Consider the following 26,363-nt stretch of genomic DNA (forward strand, 5'->3'; position numbering starts at 1 on the left):
ACTGTTTTTCACCACTCACAGATGTCACTGGAACAACTTGAATACAAAAAAATTGCCTAAGAACAATAAACTACACAGACCAGCTAATATTGATTGCTTTTAAAATGCCCCCTGTTAAACTTAAATAATAGCCAAATCTCACTGCAGTAAATGTACTTTTATATCATTAAATACTAATTTAACAGAAACGTGACTGCGCAGTGAAAAACACGAAAATGCTGGAAAACTGAAAGATCGGCCTTTTTTTTGCCTTATTCTTCATGTGCATTATACAAGTCTCCAAATTAACACCTGAAAGAAGAAAACAATAATTTCATATTAGCTGGCTATGTAGTCACACAAGGCAAAGCTGGGGCTGAGCTTAACTTTAATACTCACTTTCCAAGGCCTGTGAGAAGGGAGACTGCAAGGCGCCTTTCACCACAGGCTCTGGCCACCCTCGATGACCAGGTTGTGGCCTGTCATGTAGTCGGAGGCTTCGGAGGCCAGGTAGACCACGGCAGCCTGCAGGTCCGTGGGCTGGGCCAGCCTCCCAGCAGGAATGTCAGCCAGCCAGCGCCGCACCAGCGGCCGCAGCTCCTGCGAGCGGATCAGCGGCGTGTCAACGATGCCCCTGCAGCGAGCACACCGACCAAGGGTTCAGCTGGGAGTCCTGCCCAGAAGGAAAGGCAGCACCCAGAGGTGTTTTATACTAATTCAGAAGGAAAGCAGGGTAACAGCACAAAGGAGATGAGCACATCCTGCCTGCTCTGCCCTTGCTGAAAGTCATGGTGCAAACTTCCATAGTGCTCCCTTTCTATCATCACCTTCTCGCTGCTGATGGGCAGCTCAGGGGTTTCCTTTCAAGCACACATACACTCACACGATCTTCTCAGCTAATAGCACAACCCCCTTACTTTCAGGTTACCCATAATCACCAGTTTAAATTTATTTTCCAGAAAACAAGCACAACATTGGGAGGGAAAGTGCCTTGAATTGGGTCTGTCGCGGCTCTTGGGAACCGTTGTCCTTCCTTTCTCATCACTCTACAACTAATGTCATACAGCATGCTTGTGTACAGCCCAGAAACTGAAAACAGACCAACTCCTCATATGTCAAACAACGAGGGGAACAAAAGCCAGCACCCTTCTGGGCACCAGAGCCTTTCCACACAAAAAAAGGAGGGGCAGAGATAAGCACAACACACCCAGTGTGATCCCTCTTAAACCAACACCTGACAAATCACACTGATTTACTTGTCATGCCTCTTTTGCATTAATGACTGACTCCACTATTTACTAAAACTCTGCTAAGTTTGTTTTTTTTCAGGTGCCCTAAAATGCTGCAGGAAGCACAATGCAGGGCAAAGATTTGGCTGGCTTTTATGACTTTAGCTGCAACTGATTTGTCATACTCCTCCTTAACAACATATTTGTATTTTGCAAAATGTATAATTTTTTCAGCCCCTGAACAAATATATTTACATAACTGTGTCTAACGAGAAATTACATTTAACTTCTCAGAAATGACAATAACTAAAACCTGAACTGCCAATTCCACTTCATTAGTGTGGTAGAAATGCATTCCAAATGTTAATAAAAATTCCAACATGCTGATAAATTAGCGCTTCTAAGGAGCATGTGACACCTTGGTTAACATATTCAACCTCAATTATATTTCTCTTCAGCACCCTGTTATCTGGAACCTTTGCTGGCAATCAGAGGTGCTGTTTTTCAGCGGCCAATTTTCTAGATAATGTAGCTTATCAACACTGTGGGTAAACTTGCCAATGAAATCAGGCTGCACTGAACCACACACACGCTAATTGCATCTCTTTTTTATGCATATTTACAGACTGTCACTTCAAAGAAATCAGTGGCCCATTGAGGCAGCCAGTTAGCTGGAAGAATTGCCTCTTGCAAATGAAAATTAGCAAACAAGCTAGTGATAAATATGAAATGAACAAAGTATAAAAATACCCGTTTTGTTCTGAAACTTCATTGGCATCCCAATTTAGACTTCCAAGGAAATAATTTTTTGAGACAGACTGGATTCTGGGTATGAGATTTACCTTTTGTTTTAAATGAAGGCTGAAATCCACTATTTACTCTGTTATGAAGTGGAACTAATTCAGATTTTCCCCCAAACATTTCTGTTCGCACTAATCAGGCAGGATTTAAATATCAGCTTTATATTTTATTGTAATTGTCAATAAAGAGCAGAGCAGTTCAGAAACACTGAGCGATGCAGCTCACTTAAGTTCTGGCAATGTAACAAAATCAAGCACATTCCAGTATAGGACTGTGAATGCTTTACTTATTTCCTTCAAGCAGAGCCCCATAGTCTCCTTTGCTTTTCTAAACTCCTCAAGAACTGGTTTTCTTCAGAGAGAAACGTGCTTTGAGCAGCAGACATGAAATATATTGAACTCCTTTCCCTTACGTGCCTCTCACTGAGCTTACAAAACCGTCACCATCGTCATCATCATTCTGGCTTTACACTAGCAGAGACCAGAATAAGATCCATATGATTTTCTTGTTTTTTTCATTTACAGATACATTTTAACCTCAAGGGAATGCAGATTAGGGAATAAAACACACAGTCCTCCAGCACAACAGATTTTGCTAAAAAGAGGACGTTTTTCAATCTGTTAAGAAAAATGATCTTTGGTCTGATCACTGCAGTCTGTGAATCACCGCGCTGTGCCTCTTGCTGGACCTTTCTTTAGGTTCACTCCACGTAGCAAAAATTTAGATGTGAAACCAAACTTCACTACAAATTTTTGTTATAGAAATGAGAAAAAAATACAGCGCAAAACTTAAAAGTTGCAAACACACATACTGATGGCACTATAAATATTAGGCATGTCATTGATACTACACATCTTCTGGGAAAGCTTGGTGCCAAGTTGGGCAATTTAACGTTGTCGAACCCTTTTAGGCAGATTTTAGTTGGCTCCTAACCAGTTCCAGCAAAGACAACTGCCAATGCATTAATTCCCTACCTCATCTCGTATGCAGTGCTGAGCCTATCAGTACTTTTCTGTTGCATGTCAATGTAATATCAAACTGCTGGTTCCTTAATGTTAGATATGAGCATCAATATTTCATTATTGATACACAGGAAAATTTTGGACATGAAGGGGAAAAAAAAAGACCCCTAAAAATAAAGGAGAAAAAAACAATTGCCTGAAACAATTCCACTTCAAGAGACACATTAGGAAAAATATCACTTACCAGATACTTAACTGGAATTGTTACGTGCACTCAATCCCCAAATGAGAGCAAAAAAAGATTCCATCTGTGTGTAACTTGATTTCTTTCAGATGAGTTATTAATTTGAATGAGTTAAGTACACTCCACTTAATCAGGAAGTGTTTAATCACAAGATCCACTTAATTGGGACATCTCCCAAGGAATTAAGATTTAAGTCCAAAGATACTTACCAGCAACGACTGCTGCTTAATGGGGATAGTAATGCTGCTTAATTGGGATGCCTTCAGGTGATGCTGGGGTGCTCCCTCACCTGCCAGCTCTGCCTCTCCTTCCTCCTTATGGAGTGTTCCCCAAACCTGCAGTGATCCTGCTCTGCCTGCTTTCTGGGGCTACAAGCCTGGTGCAGCACTGTGTGGCTGCCTTCAGAGGAGCAGGGCAGGATGCAGGGCACACAAAGGCTCTTTGCCCAGCAGCCCAAACCCAAATCCCTGCAGCCCATCGGGAGGGAACATGGTTCATCTCCCAGGGCTGCTGGCCTGGCTGCGAGTTGACCTTAATATCAACTTCCACCTGCCCTTCCCAAAGGTCATCACATAATGGCATTTCATGTCTTGCTAATCAAGAAGGCAGTAATCAGCCAAAACAATGGACATTGATTCAGTGTAATGGCTGCAAAAATGACTTGTTCAATGCTGCACATGCCAAAAAACAGACACCTTCCAGAATTTCCTCTTCCATCACACCCAACACACTTCCATGTCCTGAAACCAGCAAAGGGCAGCTGGGCATCAGTCAGTGCTCTGTAAAGTTCTTTGATTACACCCAGGTACCCGCTGCAGTTCAACCCCCACATCCCTTTCAGGAAGACTCCAAGACCTTCTTCACTTTTTGGCATCTGTGCAGCAGGCTATGAGGTGATGGCACTGGATGGTGGTGCAAGCACTGAGCACAGGTTCCACGATAGCAACAGCATAAGTCAGCCAAAGCATCCAGGGAATCTCAGCCACCTTCTCTCCCTGGGCATCAGGTTTGCCTGGCCAGCAAGAGAAGCCTGCATGTTCAATTTTATAAATGCAATAAATCATCCTAAGGACTCTGTCATAACATTTTATGCATTGCTAACTTTTATGCATTGCTCTGCATAAGTTTTATGCACTCATTAAGAAATTAAGTTGATAAAAAGTGACCAGATAGGAAGAGGGGGAAAAGGCCAAAAGGTTTGCATGGTGAAATAATGTTTAAGGCCAGACTGGAGCATTTGGAGCTTCAGACAGAGGCACACTGGGAGTGCCTTAAAGCTTTAATGCAACCGTGACTGGGAGGGGCAAAGTACTTTAATACACAGATATTTTACTTATCCAGAGCTGATCTTGGGTACCATAATGCCTTATATCTACATCTGTTCTCCTCAGACTCCTTAAAATCCCATCCTGTTATATGATGGCACTGAGGCACCTGCTGGTGCTGGGTACTCAGATCAAGTGGGTCAAAGGTGTCCCCGGTCCTCGGTGAGTCACATCAAGAGACAGTGACACTAGTGGGGTCCACAGTTCTGGGGACGAGTCCAAATGTGCACTGAAATGCAGGTTCACATCTCACACAGGCAGGACTCTAAATGTGAATAGTTATTCACTCAGAAGCAGATGTGGTTTTTCCTCGTGTGATGGAGGATCTGAGCTCCATGAACTGCTGCAGGCTCCTTCCTTGTGCCCAGGGGTTCCTGGGCAATTCCATCATGAGGGACTCAGCCAGAGCCTGGAGGCTCTGTGAGGGAAGTTCTGCTGGTCCCCAAAGCATCTCAGTCCAGGTTCTCACCTGCTTTGGGGAAACTGCTCTGTCCACAACAGGGGACCTCAAAGACAGCAAAATATTTGTTCTCTGTGTGTCTTTCCTGGTTATTCCTCCAAAAAGGCAATATATAACTCCCTTTTTGTGGTAGGATTTTGAGCTCAGAGCTAGAGTTTAAGACAGGTAGAGATGATCAAAATGCAACACTGTATTGCCTTGAAAATTAGAAAGAGAAGCTGTCTATTTTTTCTCCATGCTCTGGCAACTGTCTCCAGAAACATAACTTCTCTAGAAGTGAGTGCTTGCTTCCAAGCTGTACAAAACAATGAGTTTTGATCATTTGGTAACTATTTTTTAAATTTATGTAAACTCCTGAGAAATGGGTAATTCCTCCTGTAAGAGCCTTCTCATCCATAACTGCTGTGAATGTGGCACAACTATCCCACCTCTGCTGGTGCAGATTACCCGTATGTTTTCAGACACAATTCCTGCCAGGTCCTGCTGAGCTTCCCTAATTCCCTTCATCTCCCCAGCTCCCGAAAGCCAGTGTAAATTCACTAGTGCTAGTTGTAGGAACACCACTACAGTGCTGCTAGCATGGGCATGGGGAAAATCCCATTAGGAAGTAAGATGCTGTTGAAAGAATCTGTGGATCACGTAGAGTGACGGCTGGAGTCTCTGGTATAATTAGTAATAAATAATCATAAGGAAGACAGCTAGCACAAGCAAGGGGAGAGCAGACCAGCAGTAGAAAAAGAAGCACTTGCCATTAAGCTCTGTGATTTTTTTCTCCCCCTCCACTTTGTGGATTAAAATATGTAATTTGTTTTCCCTAATTTGATCTACATTATTATCTTCATTATTACAATTTAACTCCTGGGTTAAAATCCTGCCCTTCTTAGTTACTCTGATTGACTTCAATGGTCTACAGAATTTGACCGCTTCCAATTAATGCTATCCACTTGGGTTTCTGCTCAGCACTATCATGCACTGCTAATTGTTTAATAAAATGACTGGTTGGGCATGTGTGTGAGAAACAGGGAGAGACAAAGTGGATCTGGTAGGAAAACTTTTCTTTGTGAATAAATACCCTAAAACATAGAGCTAGAAATCTCCAAAAATAAGGAAAATGCAATTTGTAATAAATATATGTGTATATATATATTTACAAAACTACACCAAGCCTCTTGTGTCTGTTGGAGCTGAACAGTAGCTCAATAACAGCAATAAAATGTAGCTTTTAAAGTGCCCATGTATTTGTCTCAAGTAAAAAGGGAAAAGAAGTATTGTCTGTTAAGTGTCAAAACCCCTTTCTTTAACCACAGAAGGCTTGAACAGACTAAGGAAATATTTCATCTGGAAGGAAAATGCTAAAAACTACCCTTCACATTATTGGAAAACCTATTACCAAATGCTAAAACCTCTCCTTAAATCCCTGAGTATACACAGCAACAGAGCAGGCTCGGTTCTAAGTATTTAAACCTTTGTTAAGGAAAAGACAACATAAAAAGGGATGCAATCCACCTGCTAATTAGAAACTTTATTTGCTGAGATAGTGTTCATTTGAGCTTTGTAGAACATTTCATTCCCTTTGTAGTTTCAAAATGAGACTACATTTTACTTACGGGGAAATGCAGTTGACTTTTACTCCTCTGTCAATCCACTCGGTTCCCAATGTCTGTGTTAATTTTACGACCCCGGCTTTGGAGGCGTTGTACGCCAACTGCTTCTGTGGGTGAGGGACTACAAGGGATTCAAAAGAAGAAAATTATTTATTCTTCCCAAATTAAAATAGCTCAGGCACTACACAGACAACTCCCTGCATTGAGATGAGCTATTTGCCCTTTTCCCAGGTAATAGGCAGGGAGCAGCAAGAATTCAGCCACCTACAACACAAACCCCTAAATATGTATTTTGCCATCTAACAATTTTGTCTCAGCAGATGGGCTGCTGGAAAACAATGGTGAAAATAAAAATAAAGACATTTAAAAGATCCCATATTTGGGCAAAGACAAAAGCGATGTATTAAACATATATATGCAATACTTGACTGCTCTGAAGAAAGATAAATAATCATATACACACAAGCACATTCATATATTGTACATATATTTATATTTATATATTTGTGCACTGTAATACTAATAAAATATATTATCATATAATTCTAAAATATTATATAATCAATAATATAATGTCTGACATATATTCTGTGTTATGTAATGTATTAATATTATTTATAATAATATGTGGTAGATAATATTTGATAGCTGAATGTAACAGTAAATTGTTTGATATGACATTATATGATAGAATATGATATAAGTGCATAATAGATTTTATATAACATATTATATATAGCTTCTTGGAACAAATTATTCTCCCTAATTTTTAAATTATCCATAGTCTGAGGCAAACACATATTATCATCTAACAAATGTTTGTGTGGATGTGAACACAGGTGCATCCCAAAAATTCAGAACACCCACCACTTCCAAAATCTGAAGCTTTTGAAAATGTTTCAGAGATGTCACATGTCAGTCAAAGACAGAAAATGATCAGCTTGCTAATTACAATGTTCAAGCTTGTTAGTGCCGTGTGCTCCGTGGCTCTGCCCCTCTCCAGCTCAGTGAAAGCTACTTAAGGACAAATCCCCAGTGGGTGTAAAGTGCCTTAAACCCACGGGAGTCAATCCAAATCAGTCCAGGTGCTGAGATTTACACCCACAAAGTATCTCTCCTTGGACTTTTCTGGCTGCCATTAGGACTTCATTAAAGAAATCCAGTGCAAAGCATCCATCCATAATTAGCTCTGTATCAGCACAGAGCTTCACTGAGCTGCTGACTCTGATGGAGAGAGAGAGGGGGAAATCAGGGCAAATATCAGTAGTCACAAAGACAGGCAATTTCAGCCTCTGGGGTTGGATAACGCTCCACCCTGGAAGAAAAGGAATCACTGGGTTTGTGCAAGGTTCAGCAGCCAAACCCCAACTTCCAACATTTTGATAAAAGCACATAAGCAGCACTAGTAGCTGGCATTAAACTGGTCTCAATAAATTAAGCTGATGCATCAGTTCTATATCACTCCCACCCATGGCATCCCAACACGCCCACTACTGATTTTATTGACTTAAACTCTTGGGTTTGAATATGTCAATGTAAAGGGTGGAAACAAGGTGATAACTGAGTTATCCAAACTCCGAAAAAGCCAAAAAGCCCTGCTGCAAATCAGTGAGTATGTGAACAAGGACCTTTGCCTTGAACAGAGGTGTTTGTGAATAGATTTAAAGCACACACATGATGGCAGCAACAATTAGAGGGGGTTTTTTCTGCATATGCTGCAGGTTTGCTCAGAATTCAGAGGCCTTTTCCTTGCTAAAAAGAGTGTTTCCTATCATGGCCCTCCTCTGCCAGCATTTATTCTGTGCTCTTTTTCGTTCAATATGAAATAATTTGCATTTTGACCAGCAGAACTGCCTTGCCCTCAGTGTGTGCCTGCTGCCCCCTGACGCAGCGCGCCGTGGGGGCTCTCAAAGAGATATGGAACGTAATTTCTTGATTAATTGCCATCCATCAGCTCCAAGTTACATACAACTTCGGTAGTTAACCTTGTAACCTCCCAAAAGCAGTTCTTTGCTAAACTTTCCAAACATGTCTGTCTGTGATAAATCATTTTGGTGGTCACTTGCTAAGAGGAGAGGAGTTCTGGCACTGGCTCTGCACCTACAGGGCATGGGGTTGAGAACAAGTTGCTGCAAGCCACGAGAATCAGTTTCTGACTTGCGTGATGAGACACAGCTATCAAAAGTCTTTCCATGGACTTTTGTCTTTACAAGAATATCTGAGGAAGGTAATTAGGAGCATGAAATTTTCCCCCGGTGAGACACTCAGCCCCTCTCAATTGGAAGAACTCAAGGAGAAGCCAACAGGTGCTGTGAATCTCTGGCGTTGGATGGGATTTCTGCAGCTAAGCATCCCACGCCACCTCCTCTTCCCTCACCTAAAGTGGTCTCTTACAGAGAGAAGAGCAAATCTGTAACCGTCCAAACTCATACAAAATGGGATTTGTGAATAAAGCTATGCCTCCAGCAGTGTCACCAAAAAATCTGCATTGCTAAGGCTTCTGAGAAGGACACTCCTATTCAAAACAGATGATAGGAGAAAGCAGATAAAATCTCTGCCAACATTAGCTGTATTATGTTTTAAACACCTTTGTTCTGACTTTGGCTGGGTTTTTTTTCCAGCAGATTCTCTCTCCCATCCTTGGGGGAGAGAGGGAAGGGCTGTGGGGTTATACCAAAACAACCTGACACTGCTGCTGCCCCCTTGTTTGGTGCATCAGGCTCCCAGCCTGACCTTGAAGCAGCCACACAATATTAATGAGAGGTGCCCACAGAGCAGAGCAGACCACTTCCCACTGAAGATATTCACTGTAAAAATTACAGCTCTGAGTTACACCTGTGTGAACAGCGCTGCTGATGGAGTGAGCGCCTGGAATAATTCCATTGGAACACCAGAATCAAAATGCACATATGCAAAATGTATGCAGCTTATCTTCGATTAATTAAAGCTGATTCTGAGCAGTGTATCTGGAAAAATCACAAACAAAAACCTCCCTATCCTGCTAAGTGTCTCCTCATTTTCCTGTATCTCTGAGGAAGGACTCAACCTACAACAACAACAAAAAAAATATCCCCTAACTATTTCTAGAAACATTTCATACTATGCCAGTTGGCCAACGTACTTAAATAACCAACCAACCAACATATTTATTTAACATTCAGCAGATGGACATGATATGAACATCGTGGTTTTCAGTCGTAGTTTCATAACTACTAGATTTTCTCAATGCCAAGATTCAAACAGGTTCAGAAGGTAAACACATCTCTCCATCTCTTAACTTCTGGCCTAGCACACATTAACTTTCACTGACATTTAAATGCATCTTGGGATGACCCTTCCAGGTTGCTCTCAGGGCTGCTTTCCAATGTTCCTTTCTGTTCCAGGACAGGTACTGCCCTCAGATGTGATCCCCTCTGCTTGGCCCACCAGCCAAGGAGGTGCAGCTCCAAGCTGGGGCTGGGATGGATGCTGTGTTGGAATGGCATCACCACCCAGCTCAGCAGAGCTCTGCCAAGCCCCGACTGAAAAGTTGGAAAAAGCCTCTCCTTAAGCAGAGCAGACCACTGCTGGGCTGCAGCGAGGCTGGGAGCTGTGTGCCAAACCAGCAGATCCCCAGTTTGTGCCAATTCCCAGAGCTTCCTAACTTTCTCCAGGATGGACTACGTCCCAGGAAATTTTGCTTTGTGACAATGATATGGATGGTGACAGCCCAAGCACAGACCAGAGCCCGACTGTTCAGAGCAGAGCAGGAAAGCCTGAGGTATTTGAAATTTAAAGCAACACAATCTTGTCAGAACTACTTTTCTTGGGGAGTTTTTGTAACTTTACAAAGTTGGGATGAAGGGGTGGTGCCTGTGTTTAAGCATAAGTAAAACAGCTGGTAAAGACACTTGAAAAAATATTAACAACAACATTATAAATGGATTTTTGAAGAACCATTTAAAGTTACTGTGCAATAAACTGAGTAGAATGACATTGAATGTCAAACTGGGCACAGTAAAAATAAACATTATTCCGAAGGAAAATAAAAAGACTGCATATTTATGTAACATTCAGCAGATGGACATGATATTAATACAGGGGTTTTCAGTTGTACTTTTATAGCTACTAGATTTTCTTGCCTAACTTGGCAACCCAAGGCACCATTTGATTTTTGGATTTGGACAATACTGCAACAGATGTCCAGACCAATAAAATAAATTCCTAAAGGGCTATGCTTAATTTGTGTAATTGATCAATTTTTGTTACATGGGCTTCAGCTCAGCAGCCTTCCAGATTAGCTCAGCAGTAGGGATTTCATTCCATATGTTACAATGGTTTATTGGTCCTTTTGATGACACTGCTGATTCAGCAGCGTTGGTGCAGGCACCTGTTGGCAATGAGAATGTTATAAAACCCATGGGTACCAGGGCAAATATTGGCACAAAATCCTTTGGGTGGCCTGTAAGCATCTTGTGGGCTCAGCTTCCCACATGCCAAGGAGTTTGCCTGGAACAGCTTGGAGGGAACAGCACCTCTCCTGTGGTATCTGCTCCAGAGTCAGAGAAGGTGACTCCACCTTTTCTATAAAAAGTAATAAGTGCTCTAAAACATTGAGGACAGATAAATGTTGAAAAATGATATCAATAAAAATTTTGTAGTACATTTCCTCTAATATGAAATGTCAGTGATTTACTCCTTCCCAATACAGGTTTAATTGATTCAAATAGCATCGGTAGTAATTAAAATATGGATTCTGAAGCACAACTGTTAGCTCTCATCACTCACCTATTAAACTTGCCATAGATGCTGTGTTAATTATCTTCCCATATCCTTGATTCAGCATAATGCGGCCTGCAGCCTGTGACAGAAATTAAAGGAAAGACCAGTGACCCTTTCTGTGATTGTGCTAATAATGACATGATAATAAATTAGTCTTTTCAGAAGAGTTGATGTGCTAACACATTTTTTTTAAGTACCTGATATAAAAACTTGGTATAAAAATGGCTGATGCAGGGAAAAATCCCATTGCCGTTTCACACCTCTCCTCTGCTGGCAATATTTTTTCCAAAAAATCACAAATGTTGGGAATTCCCCTCTCCAAGCTTTCTGGGTTTTAAATAACCACCCTTCAAAAAAATTTTGGCCATTCATTAGTGCCTGGACTTGGGTAGCCACCAAGTACCAGCTGCTTTTGAATGTATTGACCAAAATCTGTAAATAAAATAATGCAAATCTCTCCTAAACTCCACCAAAACTAGGACCAATTTTGTTGTGAGAATTATTAATAAAGTGCTATTATATATTGAGATAAAGGAAACAGAATATTAATATCCCTTTGCAAAACTAACCAGTGCAGTATTTCACACTTACTTGGCAGCACAAAAATAATCCTCGTAAATTAACATTAAAAGTTTTGTCCCATTCCTCCAGGGAAGTCTCTTCACTTGCAGAGTTCAGATTGATGCCTGCATTATTGCATGCAATGTGGACTGTGCCCCAGCGAGCGACAATTGCATCCACCATCCTTTGCACATCCTCAGGCTTGCTCACATCTGCTGCCAGGGCAAGGCTCTTAATGCCTGCATAGAAATAAGAGTATGGAGTCAGTACAGGAATTCACGAGGGGAAAAAAATCCTATTTTATGGTTGTTTTTTAATTCACATATAGAGATATTTTTTATATGGCTGTATTTTATATATACATGTGTGTGTATATATATTCCACCTTAATTCATTGCTCCACAAATAGTAGCAAAAGGTGTGTTTGTTACTGCAATACCATTATAAAGCTGCTGACTGCTGCGAGGTTTGCTGGCTGGAGAGCAGCCTGGAGCCCAGGTGTGGGAGCCGCGGCTGCCGCTCGGGCAGGACGAAGCGTGGAACACTGCACCATCTTCTGTCCAAACCCTCAACTGCAGCTTCCCCAGCTCCCAGACGCTCTGCAGAGCCTTTTCTTCTGCCAGGTCCCCCCCAAAGATGCTACAGAAATCGAATTAATTTGTCTCAAACTGCTCTCTGGGTGAACTACAGCACGCAGAGAGATGGGAGCCTCAGACAAAGCCAAAGTTTTAGGTGGGAGCTAAGTGAGAATACCTGCAGGTGCACAGGTATGGCAGTCATAGTGACTTATTTACTGCAAATCACACCGCCAGAATAATGCAACCATCTGGAAGTGATTTGCCAAATTTGAAATATTAAGAAGTTTTGCATTTTTTCCTAAAAGAATCCAGCCATTTAGTTTTGCACCAGGGCTGATAGGTAAATAACTTCAATTAATTCATTATAAAAATCAGCTTTAAATAACCTTATTGTTAAACAGCATAAGAAGCCTGCTGAGGCCAAGGAGAGTATACCAGACCTGATGGCACTGGGATTATACCCATCCTCAAAGCCAAACAGGCTTCACCAGTAAGGGCTGTGGTGAAATGAGTCTATAATTAAGGAAGGAAGGAGGCACCCACTGGGGTTGGACCATGATCAGCAGTCTGAGTAGGAAGTTGCAGCTATTAAAGCAAGATCTTTTTCTTCTATATAAATGACAAATTTGTTCCACACTGTTACCTCTTTCAGATCATTCTGATAAAACATTTAAAAGAAGGGATAAGCCTATTCCAGGAAGATTCTCCCAAAGTGAAGCTGAGATGGAGGCTTCCAGGAAAACAAGGCAAAGCAGCAATTGCCCAGCGGTGTGTGCGAAAAAGTGGCAGGAAAGAGGCTTTTGCATGGAAAAGCTCTTCCTCCTCTCCAGTGCCTCCAGGAGCCTGTCAGGGTGCACAGCCCGGGGTGATCCCACTCTGGAGTGCCAGGGCACAGGAGCTCCTGTCCCTTTCACTGATGACACCGTTCTCTTGATTTCCATGGCAGAGAAAAAACACAGACAACTAAAAACTGGATGCAATTCTCTGCCACAAAACAAGACATCTTATTTTATGGCAGGTTTTATGCTAAACCTGCTGAAAGATTAAGAATAGCCAGACAGGCCCTGTTGCTCCCCCTAATTGTTATCAAGGCTTGTAATGCAAAGGGAGTTGCTGCAATCTTCCTTTTTAAATTTACAGATAAAATGGGTGCAAGTGTGTTACTAATGGTAACAGAAAGACTCTTCACGTGCCCTCCAATTCTCACCCCATTTAGAGCTTCATCTTCCAGGTCAGTTTATAAAAATGAGACAAAAGGTGCCACATGTGTCTAGTGAAGAAGAAGTAAAACCACGCTCACTTCAAACCAGAGTCCCATACTCCACCTTAATCAATTCATCTGATATTCCTGCACTCTGAGAGGGGGGAGGAAACCTCTTTCTGTCTCTCCACTGTCCCCTCAAACCACCTGTTAAAAATAATAAATAAAACAAACTATGGGAAAATAGCCTCAAATCTATAGACACAATCAGAGGCAAAACACCCAGCACAGGATGATGCACAGGATGATGCATCTCCACAATACTCAGCTCACTTTTGTGGGGCTCATGGAGGCAGGTTTGTGATGAGGGGGGCAGGAGAGGAGCCCAGGGGCTCTGTGCTGCAGACAATCACTGTGCTGGATGTGCCTGTCTGAGGTGTCCTTCTGCAGGGACACACACACGTCCCCCTGCCACAGGCTTCATCTCTGGTCTCTTGCTATAAATGGAAGTAACATGTTGCATATAGACAAGAAGATCAGGAGTGACATTGCACAAGGCATTTGCATAGTTTACAGTGAAAATGCACATTTTAAAAATCCCATCAGACTAATTCTTCCCTTAGGGTACAGGCAGTGATTCCCCCTGAAGACAGAGGTGTGTGTAGTGGAAGGTAACCCTTAGGATTTTTTGGTTATGTTTCATCATTTTTGGTTCTTCAGTCAGGATCCATTAGTAACTGTTGAAAAAAGGTATTCACACAGGATCTAAAAACAAAGAGCCCTGCAGCCAAGGGACATACACCCGAGCTGTCTAACAAAGCTAAAACTGAGATCACAGGCGTTCTGATGTTTAAAACTCATCATGAAATGATGGCACCATCCCAAAAGGCAGGAAAGGGCTCCTTGGTATAAGAAGCAGAGCTGCTCTAAGCAAGCTAAGTAAAATGTTTTGAAAAAGTATCAGTATGGGAATGACTTGGGGCACTGAGCTTCCAACTTTGAGTTAGAGATCTACAGCCATAGAGGGGGAAAAAATCACAGCCCCTTTGTCCTTATTACAGCAGGAAAAATATGTATTAATATTATGATTGCTTCAATTTACTCATGTGAATATTTTGAGTGTAAAGCTAGCTGAACCTTTTTGTCAAAATTTATTTCCAACAGAGCATGATACTTCTTTGAAGCCAAAATGTTTCATGGAAACATTGATTTCAACAAAAAGTTTTCAAGGGAAAGCTTCTGAGGTCCAGGCTAGAATCTCTAGTTACCTCTGGAGAGAAAGAGATTGAAAACCTGACCTTTTCAGATCCTTTCCAAAAACGGGCATTTGGATATAATTCCCTTTCACAAAAGCTTTACAAAGTTTGGGGGTTGTTCCAACAGGGAACGACAATAAATTCAAAACCTCAAAACCCATCATGAGATGGAAGAGATGTGCCCTGACCAGCTGCACTGGTCAAATTGATAGATAATATTTGACCTCAGAGGATAAAGATGTGTAAAGAGTGAGCAGTGAGATTTTCTTTACTTTAGACTGCAATAATATTTGCTATGCCTCATGACCTCTCCGACTGCATTTTGGAACAGCCCCCCACCTCCTTCAGGCTGGCAGCCCACTGCTGAAGGAGCAGAGATATAGGGCAGCCATTGAAGGGTAGATGATCAAACTCCCACTGAAAATGCCCTGGAGATGAGTTAAGTTCATTTTCCAATAGGCTGTTGGCATCCAAAGTCTCATGGCTCTGTCAAGTAGCCCATTTCTATCCGAATAGCTCTGCTTGATATGCAGGGTCTCACAGGGAAAAAATGTCCAAAAGGAGAGTTAAGGTGTAGGGCACAGCCACTTTGTGCCAAAACCATATGGCTCTGGTGCATAAGAGAGTGAAAAGCTTCAGGGAAGGAGGGACTGGATGACTAAAGAATTTGTAATAGGAGCTGGACACTTTCTTCTAGGTCATTATTTGGGATCAGAGCTTTAACCATTGCACTGACACTCAGTGTGAAGTGTCTCCTGCTTAGCAGAGCTGGGGTTGTGCAGACAGGGATGTTTTCTTTTAAATGTTCTCTGGGGAGCCCCAGGACGGTATCCAAACCAGAATGACACCAATCTTTGTCTCTTTCTGAGACTGAGTGATATAAATACATCTGCAGGGGCTGGTTTTGCTGGGGAATATGATTTCTAATGGCCCAATCCCTTACAGAAGTCAGAGTGCAAACAGATACTGGCGACTTTATCCATGTGGGAATGTGAAAATTTCCTGCATAATTGTCCATCTTTAGAGACAATGAAGTACTGAACTTTGAAGAAGGCTCAGGTGCAGTCTCACAGAAGAAATTATAAAATGAGCAATACTTCCTTTCTTTTATCATTAAAATTATATTTCCAGTTTTCTTTTTCCCCTTTACAATTGCAGTTTAGCACAGCTCTAGGGGGAAATTTGATTTTATGCTACATTTTCTGTTTTTACTGCTAAAACAGAAGTGGCTTGTAGAGGGTTTTACCTCTTATTTGGGATTTTACTTACTATGTCTATTAGTATTTTGTTCCCATATCTGACCTTGCACACATGTTTGAAGGAGAGCTTGAAAAATGACTTGTCTTCAATTTAAAGAGCACAGTGAGAGATTCAGACTGACAATAGAACTACCCTGTTTGGGGGTTTTGGCTCATGGTAGGAAGAGGGTCTGGAAGAGAGGATAGGTGAGTTTGTGGCTGTACCTTTCATTCGTTCATAGTGAAGCCTGCATGATTTACTTTGAGCAGCACCATCTCTGTTCAGTTCTGCTCATACAGATCTCACTTCTACAAGGTGACTCTTCTCTGTTCCTGTCAGCCATGGCTCACCACTTTGGACACTTTTAGATAGAGAGGAATTTTGTTTGGATCACTTTGCCTCTCTAGAGGAGTTTATATTGATAAATAACTCTTGCAGATGGTGTGGTATCAGTAACTGCTGGCACAACACTGACAGGGCAGGAGAAGCTCCTCTACTCTAACCACTTCCCCACCAGGGCTGGATGGGAGGGGATTGCTCTACAGAGCAGTGTCAGTTTTGAAGGATGAAAGCCACCCATTACAGTGCCCACCATGCTCAGTGCTTACCTTTGAGGCTGAGCTCACATGCCACCGCTTCTGCCTTGGCAAGGACCAGATCCACCACAGCCACTTTAGCCCCAGCTTCCCCTAGGGCATGGGCAAAGGCCCTGCCAATGCCCTGCCCTCCTCCTGTGACATAGGCCACCCTGCCGTCCAAGCGCAGCCGCTCCAGGATGCGGCACTGGTTGCAGCCCCAGAAAACCTCATCCTTCACCACTTGTGTCTGCAACAAGAACACAAACACCTGCACAGTGAGGGGCAGAGCTCACTGACAGCTGTGAAGGACTCTGCTGGTAAGAACAAGGTGGGAGCATGAGCAGGGATGCATGTTTTCTTGGCCCATTGATTAATACAAAAAGCATCTCTAATTCAAGCCAAAAATCCCCCTTATCCATACAGATATTAAGCTCAAACAGAGCACTAAGGTGTCAGACAATGGAGCAGAAGGGCTGTGCTCTTGGGAGATGGTATAACCACTCCATTTTCAGGAAAGTAGCATATGGCATTTCCTAGCCTGGCTTGGGTACAAAGTCTTCCAGTTGTTTCATCCCCAGGGCCCAATCTTGCCCTGAGGCTCAGCTAAGAGGCTGAAAACAAGGTTCCAAAGGCAGGATTTGGGTCAACTAGAGTGCAATCAAAATATCTTCACAAGGCTGGTGCACAAATAAAAATATCAGCCAATAACTTAAACCAAGCTGTCATCTGATCAGCTGCCATACATCATTTCCCCCCGACTGGAATCAAAATGCAAAATACAAGATGTTTAAAATATTGAGTTCGAAATGCCAGGAATTACCAGTGGGTGTAGCTTTGGGAGTACTCAGAAAGTGCAAAACAATCAGGATGTTTGGGTCTGGGTTTACTGAGGTAGGCCATTATGATTCCAGATGGGAATTTCATTACAGCTGGATGAGGCCCACTACATAAAACAGAGACAGATAAAAACACCATTTTTTCCTTAGGACAAACAAAATGTAAGGCCATGAAAACATCCAGCTCAGAAAGCACAGGAGGGCATCCTGTGCTGCCTTTGAGCAAAAAACTGAACTATTTCAGAAATGTATTGGTTCATTACTGGTCCTCGCCTCCATCTTCCCACACTCCTCTGCATGGGAAGGATGGGAGAGCACCAAACACTGAAACCTGGTGGGCAGTACACCAGTCCTTCCAAAGACTCATCACAGGACCAGCTGATCTAAAAGACTTTGCAGGGAATCAGCATTTATCAGCTTTAGTGCAACCCTGGAGTCGAGATGCTAAAGGTGCCCAGTTCTAAGCTGCTAAACCCATGATCACAGTACCGCATGTTTGGGTTCATGCCACCAAACCCTTGAAAATTCTTTTATCCTTGTCCTTAGCAGAGTCAAAATTTTCCCAGAAATGCTCAGAGAGGGAATACCCACCTTGGACTCAATCACTGCATCTGGAGGCACAGGGCTCCTTCGGATGAGGCTCAGTCCACTCTGCACAGGCAAAATCACCTGCAAATATAACACAATTCTCATCTGCTTGGTACCTGGCTTTCTGTCACCCAAATACCACTGATATGAAGGGTAATCCTCAGGCCACAGTAGCTTTTCCCCTACTCCTATTTTGAGCTGAAGCTCCCTCCAACACAAACATTTCAGGCATTTGTATTTTCTCCCATTCGTCTTCCAAACTCATTGCTTACACAAATGCTAGGGGAAAAAAATGCAATCGTGTTTCTCCAGTTTCTAAAATCACAACATATTGTTTGTGCATCCTATTAATTCTTCTTTTTATTCTCTTTGCTGACTCCTGTTGTGCTGGTGATGCCCTACATCCCCCAGAGCCTTCAAAGCAGAGTGGTGATTCTTTAGTTGTGCTGTAGAGTTGATTATTTACTCTTAAGTGCTCTCCTTTTATCTTGCCTTTAACACACTATAAGATGTAGACAGAGCAGGGACCACTCCTGAATATAGAAACTTATACCTAGAGCTCAAGTGAGGTGAATTATAATAAAATCTGAGTTCATTTTAGGTCCTTTGGATAATGGCACCAACAAAAGAAGCATTTTAAAGAGTACTTTGCAAAATCCATAGATAAAGCACTGCGGGCACCTTAACCAATGGCATTGCACTAACCTGCTCAACACGAGGATCTGAATTAATCACTGCATTTAATTTTCTGACAGCTAGTACATTTTCATCTGATACATTCTCCAGGTAGACTTGTCCTTTCATGAGTGTATTCTCTACACAGATCACTGCATCCATGCTCAGCAAGTGGTTATCCATGACAAAGCTGTAGTACTGAACAGCATTCCTTTGATCAGCATCAATAAAGACTATATCAAAGTGCTCGTCCTCAGCATGTAATGCCTGGGGAAAAAAATTTATATTGGAGAAAACACTAATTATTTACCTGAAAGTTTAACACGTTGCCATTAATTTGTTGTTTGTATAAACCCCAAACCAAACAGAAACTTGTTCTTTTAAGGTAACACTGCTAGAAATTATTCTGGAGATCTTGGGAGTTTTCCACACTTTGCAAAAAATTCTTCAGCAGTGAATCTCTGAACTTCTCAAGGAAAATCAGGATATAAAAGAGGATGCCTCATCCCAGTTTATGGTGTTGGGAGTCACAGCAGAAACACCTGCATACCTTGAGTCCAAGTAAATTGATCCATCAGGGTAAGACTGACATCAAACCCTGACACTGAGGTGCTGCAAGTAAGTTCTCTCTTCTCAAAAGAGCAACTATCAACAAATGAAAGAGTGGCAATTATATCAGTCTGGGGGAAAAAAAGAGGCATAAGGCAGATCTGGGAATTGCAAACTAGTGTGTCCCACTTCAGTAGCAGGAAAAAGGTTGAAATCCTAATTAATATAGAATTATAAAGCACATGAAAGAACAGGTCATGATAGAGATAAAGCAGCACAGCCCCTGTGAAGGAAAATGATGTTTCTTTAATCTAAAAAAATGCTTTGGATGGCTCAGCAACAGAGAGGATAAAAGAGAACTGGCTGCTATCATCTAATTGGATTTTCAGAAATGTGGCACACCTTCCCTCCAAGCAGGCTGCTGATGATAATGTATAAAAGTGTTGATGGATGACCAGATGGGAGCCTTTACAGCCTTCTCCTGTGGCAGTTAATGCACTCGCTGCCCAAGAGGCTGCTATGGAATATTTCAGATTCCATCTGGGACTATTTAACTGCATCTGTGTGCGTTGCAATGAAACAACAGCTCATCCACCTATCTCGGCGAGCAGAAATGCTTTCAAGTCTTTGCATTTCATGGGAAAAGAGAAACAGTTCTGTTTTCCAGAACTCACTGTCTCTGCCACGACTTTTAACGGTGTTTCTTGCATCCAGATTTCCCTTTTGTGTTTAGAGACATCGTGCACAACGAGTGATGAGGCATCCCTTGGGATGTACCAGCAAAAGAATCAACAAAGGCAACAGAATGTGAAAAACTGGTTTGGTTTTGGGAGTAAGTAAGGTTAATGGCTCCCAAAGAGAGATTTCAGGAGCTTTTCTGAGGCAGGAGTGTGTGGATCTGACAAGGAAATAGAGGAAAGTCATTGTCAGCTTGTTAGTGGTGGGGGAATTAAGCTTGGATAGTCACATTTAACTGGATGCTTGATAGCACAGAAACTCTGCTGAAAGCATTCACAAGCCCACATTTAGGACACATTATACCATAATGAAAGAAGACCTTAAGGCCAAATATATGCCGGTTTGTTATAAATGTAGTAGAAACTGGGACATCTGGAATCCTGGGATTCATCTTTTCATTTTGTGACCAACAAGAAAATCTTGCCCTGGCTCCCTCTTGAGCCACATTGGTGGAAAGCAGCAGGAACATTTTTGCTACCGTGGAAGGGTATCTTGTGTCAGGTTGCACCTCAGTCAGTCTGTCCAATATAGGCACTTCAGGAAGGGGCAGAGGATGAAGGCTGGGTGCAGGAGCCCATCACAAAGAGAGGTTAGAAGTCTCATTCCTCAGGGAGAAAAGCCAAAGCCAAATTCAAGTAATTATCATGACTTATCACCACTTTCTGACTTGTAACCTTCCTGGGTGGAGGAGGTGGGGGGCAGACATTCAGAAACAGATGTGGCCATCACTGAACATATGTTACTTCTGCTCTGTGGGATGGCTCCCTAATGAAAAAGAATCTCACTTTTATGCAATGACTTCATTAGGTCCATATGGAGTTGTGCAGCTCTCTGGATATTAGCTGGACTTCTCATTTCAGCCCACTTTCTGTACTGCCTACCTGCTGACAGCTTATATCTTTCTTATCTGTCTTCTGATACAGATAAACCACCTTTCAACATCACAGCATCCATCCCAGGAGGGTGCTTGGGTTGGATGTGTAACCACTGCACACCAGCTTTGTCCTTGGGTGTGCCAGGCCATGGTTTCTAAGGCATTTTTCTTCTGCCACTTCACTGAGTCCTGAATGGCCATCCAGAAATGTCACTTGGGCATCCAGATACCTGACACATGGAAGGAATAACCTGAGTTTGTCGTGGGACCTGCCATCATTTGGGCTTCTTGTTTCCACAGCTTCATAATTGCTGCTGGGTTTTCCATATTTAGCTAGCAACAGCTCCAGGGCTCTAAGAGGAATCCATGAAATTCCTTAAACCAGCCTTACCTTTAGAGCAGGGTCTAAACAGCAGGATAACAGCCACAGGGAAAGGAAAGTGTTTCCTGGAGCCCCTTGGCTAGCAATACACAGGTCACCCAGGCAGGTGGTCACCATGGCCAGGGCACCACCCTGGAGAGGGTTTCCTCACTGCCAGCACCCACTGCTGAACAAAAATAGCCAGAAATTTAAAAATCTGCTCTAACTGCAGAGCCAAGCACTGGAAAGATGGGTACAGTGCTGGAGAGGATAACTCCATGCTGTCCAGTATGGATGAGGAGATTTAGAAGGAGGGATTGACACCCTGGCCCTCCCAGCACAGACTGGGCCAGGCCCTGCCTGGGACCTCACAGCACTCTGGAGATGCCATTGTCCTTTGCTTGGCGAGACAGAGCCCAAATGCCTCCAACTGTGAGGAAAGCTGAGATCCAGAAGGAAATAATCTGCCTGCAAAATATCCTGCTGAAACTAATTTCCTGAGTGTTTACAGTGCAATCCCTGCTCCTTGCTACAGAGTCATCATAGATGGTAACAGATGGCAATAAGAGTTTTAATTCAGAGCAAACTTGGCTAAAATTAATGCTTTTGCTTACAGTGAGTCATTAACTTCCTTCGAGATTAAAAAAAAAAAAAGTGCAACACTGCATTCCATTGAGGAGATGTACCAAAAGTGACCATGAGAAAGGGCACAGCAGCACTGCTGATGGATACAGCAAAAGATATGGAAGAGGACGTCTCAAACAAAAACATGAATGAATCTTCTGCCAAAACTCAGAGCAAACCTGATTGGAGTCCTGATCAGAGAAAACACTCTCATAAGGCACATACAAACTCAATCAGAAAAAAAATGACTGCCCAGTTCCTTTGATATGGATCATACAGTCAGCATATTTGTAATAAAGATGTACTCAAAACTTATTACCTTTCCTGTGCCTTGTTCTTGACCTAAATGTAATAGCAATCCATCCTTGGGGTGCACAGAATACATGAAAAAGTACAGTTTCCTTTTAAAACACCATTAGAATATTTTACTGTGTGTGGACATACACTCTTGTTACTCCTAAATGCTATTCTATTGAGTACAGTTTATATTCACCAGCAAAGCGAAATCTCTAGGGAAGCCAGAGAGGGAATGCAATTTCTAGTAATAACAGCTCACAACAGTGAATACTATCCACTTATCCCCACAATTTCCAGCTATTTTGGACTCCTTTCTGAATTAACCTTTCATATCAAAAGGAGCAATTCTAGAGCACACTAGAGACTCCGACACAATTTCATGCATAATTTATTCACTCAGTTCAACATTAAACGCAGAGTCCTTGACTTTGTCAAGGTGGATTCTGTTGGCAGACTTCACAAGCAGCAAAACAGGAGAAATGAGATCTGCAGCTCAACCTCTTCACCTATTCTGTCTGCTAACAGGAGGGAAAAAAGAAGAAAGCAAACCCTGACATGCTTCCACAATGCCCTGCAATCAGCAGAACTGGCTGCAAACACTGTGTTATTTTTGTGTTGCATTTTCAATTTTAAAATGGAAGTATCAAAATAATGGATGGGAATAATTTCCCAATAGTTTGCATTCCCTCCAGACTCAATCCTGCATCCATTGTTCATCAAAAGTCCACTGGGATTTGAAGGAAGCTCTTTGTGCAGGATCAGGCTTTTGCTGGCAGCAGATCCATGGCAAGGCACATTACCCAGTCATAGCTCAGCAGAGTTCAGACTTCAGGGAAGATTTGTTGGGAAATGTTTTTAAACACTGGCCCAGGACATGTTGAATAGGTAGCTAATTCTCACCAAAGACTCCTGTACCTGAGGAAAGGCTTTCCCTCAGTCCACATTTCAAAATATAATGTAGAATTCCTGAGCCCCTTGGGCACAGAGGGTTGTTTTGTTCTGTGTGAGCTTTGTGCTCTGCTGGGTACCTCACTCAGCTTGGCAGTGTCTGCCCCACAACCATGGGGAAGGTGGAATTTTATCACGTGCCCTCAGGTACCAAGTGAACCCTACCATGTATTTGAGCTCTCTGGCTCCAGTCCGATACTTAGCATTTACAGGTCAAAATGCCAGCTGTTTTGTGCTGGCTGTGATCTGGGACAAGAGGGAGGGAAACAGGCCAACCCCACCAGGGCTGTGTGATAACACAAGGGACCACCAAGAGGCTTCAGAGAGGCTGGCCAAGATGCTGCCATGGACTGCTGTGCTGCCTTTGCTCTGCTCTCTGCCTGCTCTCAGCTCTGCTGAGCCATGGATTTAGGTGAAAGAGCCAAAGCCACAGGGGTGACATAATGGCCCCACTGTCCGAGGTGCACTGGCACAGATTTGTTGCATCCTTATGGCAACTGCTGCAAGATCTGGCAGCTTCCTTGGAAAGGGCAGAAGTTGTGGGGCAGCCCTGGACATATCCTGCAGCACCTGGATGATACCTGAGGCTGGGATGCAGCTCCTGGGTAGCCTACTTTTACATCAGAAGGGAGAGATCATATTCCTTCTGACAGTTTGGACATGCTAATGCTTCATGCAGCAGAGAAGGAGTTCCCTGACAGGTAGTTAATCTATAGACCAGATGACATTTTCCTGCTTTGAATGGGCCAGGGCAGTGAGGCAAATCCTGCTTCCAGGAGTTGTATTACTGCAAAAATTTGAGGAGCAGCAGATAAGCAGAAATATTGCCTTGCTGTACTCGGGTTAGAAGTAAAATTCAGCCATCATCACCAAGCAAGAAAGCTGCATCAGACACCTCCAAAGAGCAATTGGTGGGTGACCAGCTCTGTCCCTTAGTTTCTAAAAAGGGACTAGAATGACACTTAGGGCTGCAGACTCTGTAGGCAGCAATGACAATCTTTGCCAGAATCCAGCTGTTCTAAACCTCACTGTGCTCCTCAACAAATGTTAGCCAGCTCTGCTCTAGACCAGCCTCCCTGCAGACCCTGAGGGACTGAAATGTTCTCCACCTCCTCTGTGAAGCTGAGCTGTGAGAGCCCTTCTGTGCCATCCCTACCCCATCTCCTGCCTTGTCCTCCTGCCTTTCAGCTGCCCACGAGGCAGCAAAGGAAGCCTGCTCAGTCTCCAAGCTACACTGGACATCTGGGAGGGGAAAGGCAGCATGCTGTCCACAGGCTGAGCCTCTTCCACATACCCAGGCATCCCATACAGCTGGGCAAACCTCAAGAAGCCCAAAATGTAAGTGCACCAGAGAGGCCACCAAATTCATTGCTTCAGCATTTACAGCCATTGTGGATTAAACCTGTAGGACAATCCTGACTGTCCTGATACTGATGACAAAACGCCTGCCACACTGAATAGCAAAAGTTCAGAGCCCAGTGCAGAAATCCTGCGCAGAAAGGTGTCCCCATGCTGGGAGCTCTCCTGCCAAACACGACCATCTCTGTTCGCAACAGCTCCAAGAGGTATTTGAAGTTCTGAGCACCTGCAGAACTGGGGTCAGGATGTGCCTTCATGTTGCAATTGGAGGATATAAAATCAATTGCAACATTCTGTTTTAAGGATTTAATTTTCATGTCTTTGCTCCCTTCTTTAATCTCTACACAGCATGTACTCTGCCTGCCTCTAGATATTTTAATTCAGTCACAGTAAGTCAGTTGCACAGAATGGGCACTAGAGAGCAACAGCAATTCAATTAATTTCACACTCACTGCGGGGAGCTGGGATTTTAAATGCTGCACATTGCAGGTGATCTGTAACATTTCGTTTTTTCGTATACCTGCAAAGCTCTTTGTTTCTTTCTTATCAAACTTGGAGGTCATGAAAACCAGAGGTCAGAAAGCTCCTGGCCATTTCATTTTAGAAATAAATATGGTGCCTGCTAATGCAAATAAAGCTACAATCAAGCTCACACTGACACATCCTGATTGAAAATGAAATCAGATGAAATTGATTTGTATTAATAATAGAAAGGCTTTTTAATGAACCTGATATAGGCACCACCTGTCTCATGCTGGACCCCCAGCAGCATCCTGGAGATCCACAAACTGGAATTAGATGTGAGCTGCCAGTAATCATAAGACTTCTCTGTCTTGGAACAAAGTCACCAGTCAGAATGAAACAAGTACAGCAGTTATTTGTCTGAGGCTAATCACATTGCTCTGGAAGTGAGAAAGTGGGGTCTAATTCATCTAAGCGTTTGCTGTGGGGAAAAATAGTGAGTGGTTTTGGCAGAATTGGAAACTTCTCCAGGAGTTTCCCAGCTCTTGAGAGCAAGCTGTCCTTCTCAAAAGTTGGCTCAGCAGGGTACAGATCCATTCTTCCTGTTTGTTATATTTGGAATTAGAGACCCGAAACAAAGCCAACCCTTGTTGCGTTAAACTGCCATTGAAGCCTACCGACCTACATTGAGAGCCTGTGATCCCTCTGATCAAAAAGCTGCAGGATTTTAGTTAAAAGGGAGAAAAACTGTCTTGTGTGACAGAGCTGCCCCATCATACATTGAAAATAAGAAATAAGTGCAAGAGTGTGTTCACACATTTGCAAGCAAACCAGAGCCACCACCCAGCATCATGTGGGCAGGGAATAAGACCTGAAAATCTTTAATGTGCTCTTCACAAGAACTCCCAAATCCCCTTTCCAGCTGATTTTACCTCCAAGGTGTCTGCCACTGGTCCCACTCGCAGGCTTATCTTTTTGCCATCTGAGGAATGATCAAATGCCTCCTGGCTGTACACTCCGAGATAGGGCTCTTCTGCACAGGCAAAGATTTTGCCATTGTCTGGCAATTCCTCTGCAATAGCAAGGATACTGTAACCTTTAGGCTTGCCAATTAATAAAATCTTCCTAGGTCTGATCATATGGACAAACATCCTAAAAACTTGGCCTGTGGAAAGACAAGAATTAAAATTTGAAAATAAAACCATGAGAAAGACTATACTTTGTTCACAATAAAAATTAGATGTGCCTTTTAAGTGATCATTAAAAAAACCCTA

The 26,363-nt window shown here is 42.8% G+C and overlaps 1 protein-coding gene across 1 annotated transcript; it reads right to left on the reverse strand.

Annotated features, from left to right (window-relative positions):
- Nucleotides 1-26,228, reverse strand: LOC102064640 (D-threitol dehydrogenase). The gene is made up of 9 exons (XM_074550223.1): nt 26,022-26,228; nt 18,908-19,144; nt 18,206-18,400; nt 16,809-17,025; nt 11,957-12,165; nt 11,372-11,444; nt 6,608-6,725; nt 379-613; nt 1-291 (listed from the first exon to the last, which is right to left on the reverse strand). The coding sequence occupies exons 1-8, from the start codon at nt 26,226-26,228 to the stop codon at nt 418-420; spliced, it is 1,452 nt and encodes a 483-aa protein (XP_074406324.1). The 3' UTR covers nt 1-291; nt 379-417.
- Nucleotides 26,229-26,363: the final 135 nt, after the last annotated feature.

This window comes from Zonotrichia albicollis, chromosome 12 (genome assembly GCF_047830755.1).
Source record: "Zonotrichia albicollis isolate bZonAlb1 chromosome 12, bZonAlb1.hap1, whole genome shotgun sequence".
Lineage (NCBI taxonomy): Eukaryota > Metazoa > Chordata > Aves > Passeriformes > Passerellidae > Zonotrichia > Zonotrichia albicollis.

Coding starts and splice junctions, on each gene's coding strand:
- LOC102064640 (XM_074550223.1), bottom strand. CDS start 26,228: ATGATCAGACCTAGGAAGATTTTATTAATTGGCAAGCCTAAAGGTTAC. Junction 17,026..18,205: donor ATGCAGTGATTGAGTCCAAG/GTGGGTATTCCC, acceptor TTCTTGTTGCAG/ACACAAGTGGTGAAGGATGA. Junction 12,166..16,808: donor ATGTGAGCTCAGCCTCAAAG/GTAAGCACTGAG, acceptor ATTTCTATGCAG/GCATTAAGAGCCTTGCCCTG.